This window comes from Arachis duranensis, chromosome 8 (assembly GCF_000817695.3).
Source record: "Arachis duranensis cultivar V14167 chromosome 8, aradu.V14167.gnm2.J7QH, whole genome shotgun sequence".
Lineage (NCBI taxonomy): Eukaryota > Viridiplantae > Streptophyta > Magnoliopsida > Fabales > Fabaceae > Arachis > Arachis duranensis.
The window spans coordinates 14,215,090-14,221,807 of record NC_029779.3 but is presented as its reverse complement, the minus strand read 5'-3'; the positions used below and the strand labels follow the sequence as shown (position 1 = coordinate 14,221,807).

The window sequence follows — 6,718 nt, the reverse complement described above, 5'->3', positions numbered from 1 at the left end:
GGTTTAATTAACATGTATTTTTAGAACATATAATAAATTTATTATTAATAAAAAAATTTAAATATTTTTATTTAATAAATACAAAATAAATACATTAAAAATTTAAATTTTTTATATTTTTAATAAAATTTTTTAATTTGTTGCATAAAATAAATAAACCTCTCAACTAATCAACTCAACTTTTTGTTCAGGCAAGTTAATATTGGTGTCTTAGTTGTTATCTTTTATTATATACAACACTCTCACATTTTATTTTTTGGATGATTCTTAAGATACACTTGTTATTATTGATTTATTGTGCTTCTTTCTCTTGTTGTTTATCCTTCCTTTTATTTTTTTCAACTGTTTTTCCTCTTATAATCTTTGACGATTCATGAAAGAAGTTACGTACTTGGTCGATTTTATTTTTTTAATTGATACGAAATCAAAATAAAACTAATTTTATTTAAAAATAATTAATATAAATTTATTATTGATACAACAACCTTAGCAGTTCTCACTTATGACTTATCACAACTTGTTTAGCTCGCAAGAAAGATACGACTCATGAGTTTCCAACAGAACAGAGGTTTAGGGACACGTGGCATGATCTAATTAGCCAGCTCCACAGTATATAAAGGCTTTTTCTCGGGTCCTCAACCCCAAGGGTAGTAAAATCTCCCAAAGTCTCAGCTTCGTCCATTACCACTTCGCATCGATTTCGCGCCCCTGACTCACTGAGTCACCTTTCTCAGCTCGCTCCGAGTTCAAAATCGCCAAAACCTCTCTTGGAGACGATGAACAAGTCTCCGCGCACGGATCTACACGTATTTGATTTCAATGAGGAAGAAGAAGAACGACAACAACACAACGAGATCGCTAAATTCAGAAGCCCTATCCTCAATCCTCCACTCCTTTCTAACCACGGTAAGGGCAATTCCCCCTCCCCCCTCCTCTAAAACCCTAATTCCTTCTAAAGAAACAAACAATTTTCGATTCTGCGTGTGCCTATTTTGCGTTTTGGATGGGAAATTGTGCAATGCGTGTGGAGATTTGGTAGAATTTTCTGTGTTGTTTGAAATTGTGGCGCCACTTTGGTAGGAAAAATTTCTGGTACTTCAAATTCGTCCGTGCACTTTGAAATTCACGTTATCTTAGTAGATAGATAATGAAGAACGCGATATTTTTATAGGAAAGCACTGAAATCTTATCATGGAAGGGGAGAGAAGAGAGAGTTGTTGATAGTATCCAAGACGATAGATACGTCTTAACTGCCAAATGAAGGATGCAGTTGTTGTTGTTGTTGTAAAATAAAAAACAAACCCTGTCATTACGGAACTAGAGAATTTGAATGAGGTCATCAAATCCAAGATCACTTCATTGTCATCTATGGACTCACTATGATGCATTGGTGTGGCAAAGGTCCACGGCATGCCCATAATCATAGACCAATAGACATAGCCATCTCAGCAGGAGCATATAAGTATGGCTGCTTCCCTTTTTTGGGGGGCGAGTATACCTTGTGTGATGATGCAATTGACATTGAATTTGAAGTGTTTTCTTCTCATGTACTTTGCATCTTTCTTGTTTTACTATTTAAGCATTTAAGTTCTAATGTGAATGCGGTGGTATGACATAAATGTGCTAGTTTTGCTATTGCTCATTGTTAAGCTGTTTGGAAATATAATGACTGTACATAGCTCACTACACTTCATATATTCACAGACACTCATGAAAACAAAGTCAATGCCGAGAACGATGTTGATATTACATGTGTCGATGTTGATACACTTGGTGATAAATTCAACCCTGAAAAGAGTGGTTTAGATCTCCCTCTGGACACATTGGAATATAAGTTTGACAGAAAAGACTCGAATTCTGAGCTGGAACATGCTAAAAAATCAAATTTCACTAGTCACGAAAATCACTGTAATTTTAAAGTAGATATTTATAACCATGATGAACCAGAAGCAAAGGATACAAGTGGTGAGGAATCACCTCAGACAAGCCAGATGGATCCATCACGGTCACCATCCAGTGTAATGTAGCTTTTTTTTTTATCCATAACATAACATTGTAGCCCGAGGAAAGGATTTCATAAAGAGATTTATATCCTTGTCGATTTTATCTTCTATCCTCTACTTTATAATTTTGCAGAATGAATCAGTTGATGTTAATTCAGAGGCTGATGAGTGCATGAATGAGAGTGTTCCTTCAAGTCCTGCCTCTGATATTGTAGAAAATGGTGTGCTTTTATAGTAATCCTGGATCCTTGAAACTCATTCACTCTTGCACTGTTGATTTGGAAATACTTTGTTGCCCTTTACTCATTAAACTTAGTTCCATGATTTCAGTTTCGTCGAATGGTTGTGAATTGAATGGCAGATACGGTTACAACATGGTAATTCATATTCAAGCTTCAATGGTTGCTTCAGTTGTAAATACTATAATTTTTGCTTATTTCGTTATAGTCCAGTGGTACTTTCTCAGTTGGTTTGTCTTATTTACTGTTTTTCTTTCTCCATGTAATTTTCAGGATGATGCAAATATGGAAGTTGTTCTTCATCCAGATTATGTCATATACCAGGATAATTACTATATGGGGCCAAAGTTAACATTTTCACATTATTGTATCAAGATTAATGTTTCAACTACATGTATAAAGCAAGGAGCCCTTGAGCTTGAATGGCCAGTTGATGATCTCGTTGATATTAAGTGCAAGTCGTTCCAGAGTGTGAGTACTTTTGTTGCTTGTTTTTTTTTTTGGTTGTGTGTGTTCTGTTTATTTTTTTTTGTGGGGGCACTCTTTATATCCTGATTTATACTTCCTTCAGAGTGCAACAATCATTTTAAAGCTTCGTGTAATATCTTGTAAAGCAACTGAGTCAAATCAAGCAAACACCACTTCAGGTGAGTATATTTAATGTAATTTATCCATGTAGAGAGGTTTTCTTCTTTACCACGTGGCATACGTGACATATATGATATTTTCAATTAATATAAGTTGACTTTTAACTGCATGTGCTAGGCATTGAGGAATTGGAGATTGCGGTTGTTGATTCCAATTGGTCTTTGAGGCATAAACAGATCACATCTCTGAATATGAAATACTCAGATATTTGGAAAATTGTGCTTCAGTAAGTCATCAAATTAGTCTTTCTTGGTAATTTATATTAATTGTAGTTGATTTGCAATTCATGAGTGTCTGCGGGACTCTGTTGCTTTTATTAATAATATTGTCTTTTTTTTTGTTATTTTTATATTATATAAACTGATGATGTGAAGCTCCATTTCTCGTAAGAAAGCTTACTTATTGGTTAAGACTTAGGCATGCCATTTTGTATCACTTGACGTAAGATAACATTCTTTTGATTATATTTTCAGTTGCAGTATGGACATAGAAGGCAATGAAAATTATTCAGAAGATCCGAGAAGCTACTTCCCTAAGTGAGTTAGAATTTTTTTATTTTATCTTTTAAACAAGTATGCTTAGATTCATAGATACCATGGAATTACTGCACTTCATTTCTTTCTGATGTTTGTCTCTCGTGTGTTTGCATGATATATGCTGAATTTGAATGTTTTCCTTTGTGTTATGTTGTTTCTGTGCTGTTTAGTTTGCTGCCTAGATGTTTTGCTTAAGAGGTTGCAAATCCTTAATTGCTTGTTTGTTGGAAAGTTTTCCTTTGTATAGCATTTCATCTTTCCCATATATCTCAAAGTACAGAAAAGTGTTGGCCCGTAGATTTTTAATTGGGAATGAAGTTTATGCAAATCTTCTTTAATCTATTGGTTCTTCGCAAGGTGTTCATTAACTTGGATGTAATATATCATGATATCTTCTGTTCTCTACTTTAATACATTGCATGTTCTTGTCCTTTGATTTTATTGTTGTTGTATTTTCTTTAGAAGGTGCGAGTGTTTCTTTTGTTTTGATGGTGGGAAGGGAGTATTAAATACTGAGTTGGGGCTAATACTCAGGTTTTATTATCTGAAACAGTTTCGTGCAGCCTTTTGACGAAGTAATCTATCCAAAAGGGGATCCAGATGCTGTTTCTCTAAGTAAGAGAGATGTTGATCTCTTGCGGCCAGACACATTTGTTAATGACACAATTATTGATTTTTACATCCAGTAAGTTTGAATAATTTTTGCATTCTCTTGTCATGTGTTTTTGTTCTTTGGTCGCAATCCAGTTATATAGACCGGAACTTTATGAAATGGAATATGCAGGTTCCTTTGTATTATATATATATAATTTTGTAATATGCATTCCTCAGTTGAATATAAATCATATATCTAGGCACATATGTGAAAGATGGGCACCTGCATGCAGAGAGAATACTAAAATGAGTAACTATTGCCCAATGTTAAAGCAGAGAATATTAAATAAGTGAATTGCGGTGCTTGATTGAATGTATTTCATTTTAAAAACTTTACTGTTGGCAGATATCTGAAGAGTCAAATACAAGATGAGGAGAAGTCAAGATATCATTTTTTTAACAGTTTTTTCTTTCGGAAGCTTGCTGATATGGATAAAAATCCTGCAAGTGCTTCTGATGGCAAAGCAGCATTTCTGCGTGTTCGAAAATGGACGAGAAAAGTAAAGTTATTTGAAAAAGATTACATCTTCATACCTGTAAACTTCAAGTAAGATTGTGTTGAAGTTTGCTTCTGTTTTTTTTTGTCTCTCTATCTGTATTCAAGTGCTCATCCAAATGAAATTGTGTTGTGATGACAGTCTACACTGGAGTTTGATAGTCATATGTCATCCTGGTGAAGTGGTTAACTTTAATGGTGAGAAATATTGCACATGGATCTGGATATTAATATTAATAGTTTATTGTGAATCTGTTTTATCAGATATTTATGTTGTATAACTATTCTAGATAAGGAGCGGGACAAGTCACTCAAAGTTCCCTGCATATTGCATATGGATTCTATAAAAGGAAGTCATTGTGGTCTTAAAAACCTTGTGCAAAGGTATGACAGAGAGTATTAGAACTTCTCATTTGCATACACTTATTTAATTGATCATCTCCAGTTTTATGCTGATGTACATACATATTTCTTTGGGTGGGTTTTAGGAGTTAGACTGATGTTCTTGGCCTTTATATTTAGTTTGAACACTGAAATCTGAAAATGCAAATATCATGTAGTTTTATGTATGAGTAACAATGTTATACAAGAAAACCAACATTACTATGCTTAGCGATGCTGCAGAGAGCATGCAATAGCAATTTCTATTTCATTACTAGTTTTCTGTTAATATTTATTGTTTTCTTATGTTGATTTCTGTGTTGATGTCTGTGGTATTATCAATGTTTTCTTGTACTACTATCTTGTCTCTTATATTTATCTGTATTCTAATCTTAAACGTTGAACTCAGATTTAAATTTTGATCCCTTATTCCCCCACCAAAAAAGAAGTTAACCCCTTCTGGTCTGATATTGACAGTTACTTGTGGGAAGAATGGAAAGAGAGGCATGCAACTACATTGGAAGAAGACCTTGAATCTAGATTCCTTAACATGCGTTTTCTTTCCCTTGCGGTATTACTTACAAATATTTTTATTTTATTCGTCTTTTTTAGGATTTCTTGGTGTTGAATAAAGCAAATCTTGGTTTTATTTTTATCAACTGCAATTGTGCTCCCTTACATGATTATTTAAGTTGATGAACATGAATATTTTGTGCTCACTGTTATAAGTGAGATTTTTTTTTTTAAAAAAGAGTTATTTGTTTTAATCCATTATGTGCTAGGATCCTATGGTAAACTGCTGACTATGCATGCACTTGATATGAAAAATCCCTTCTTTTGAGATTTAATTTTCAAAAAGTAGGAAATGCATATGCTATGCTTTAATCATTTGGAAATTTCCTTAATTGTCCATGGTTATATTTTGAGCTATTGGGGAACTATCTTTTTCCCTTTATTTTCCCAATTCTTAAGGTTCTTTTTACTAATGTCTAGTGGTTTAATGTTTGCTTCATGACAGCTGCCACAGCAAGAAAACTCATATGATTGTGGTCTGTTTCTGCTGCACTATCTAGAGCTTTTCCTTTCTGAAGCTCCTTCTAATTTCAATCCATTCAAACTAACGAAGTTCTCCAACTTTGTAAGTGGTGTATTTTACTTAGTTTTGACTATTCCCAGTATGTTTAGCAAAAGTTGCAGGAAATGAGTTTTTGGTGTGTGTGTGGCTAGTTATTAACAGGTATTAACTTGATTAACCAATTGGATTGTTAATTGTTTTTCAGTTGGAAAAAGTTTTACTCTTTTGTTTGTTGGAATTTTCTCAATTTCTTGTATCTTCATAGTAGGCTATCTAAGTACTCTTACTGTATCTGTTGTTCCTTTCCTAGCTTGTTAGTACCTGTATCTGTTTTATCATTACAAGTGTAAAAAGCAACTTATTGAATGATATGGATTTTTACCCAATCTAACTAGCTTTTATTTTCCCAGCTAAATGTGGACTGGTTAGGCTTACCTCAAGCGAACACTTATCCAGAGGTTGATATTTGAACTTGTGGAAAACCGTGGCTCACATGAAATCTCTTCTTCAGACTGTAGTGATGATGACAACATATACATTGAAAATAACGAGAATAGAAGTGTTCAACACCCAGAAATCAATAGAGAGTCAGCAAATTCCCATGCTGGTCAGGGAATTGAAATCACTTTACTGCCAGCATCATCATCTTTGGATCCTCAGTCTTTAAACAACTCAGGCTTGGTTCT

The 6,718-nt window shown here is 33.8% G+C and overlaps 1 protein-coding gene across 1 annotated transcript in view; it reads left to right on the top strand.

Moving 5' to 3' along the window:
* Positions 1-540: 540 nt before the first annotated feature.
* Positions 541-6,718, top strand: part of LOC107460958 (probable ubiquitin-like-specific protease 2B) — a gene marked incomplete in the record, with an annotated part of 6,607 nt that continues 429 nt past the window's right edge. Inside the window, 15 exon segments of the mRNA XM_021128853.2 lie at positions 541-906; positions 1,705-2,018; positions 2,137-2,224; positions 2,334-2,416; positions 2,516-2,713; positions 2,814-2,889; positions 3,008-3,116; positions 3,364-3,426; positions 3,980-4,111; positions 4,427-4,627; positions 4,719-4,774; positions 4,867-4,960; positions 5,435-5,528; positions 5,976-6,095; positions 6,443-6,718. Coding sequence (XP_020984512.1) covers positions 777-906; positions 1,705-2,018; positions 2,137-2,224; positions 2,334-2,416; positions 2,516-2,713; positions 2,814-2,889; positions 3,008-3,116; positions 3,364-3,426; positions 3,980-4,111; positions 4,427-4,627; positions 4,719-4,774; positions 4,867-4,960; positions 5,435-5,528; positions 5,976-6,095; positions 6,443-6,502 — 1,818 coding nt within the window.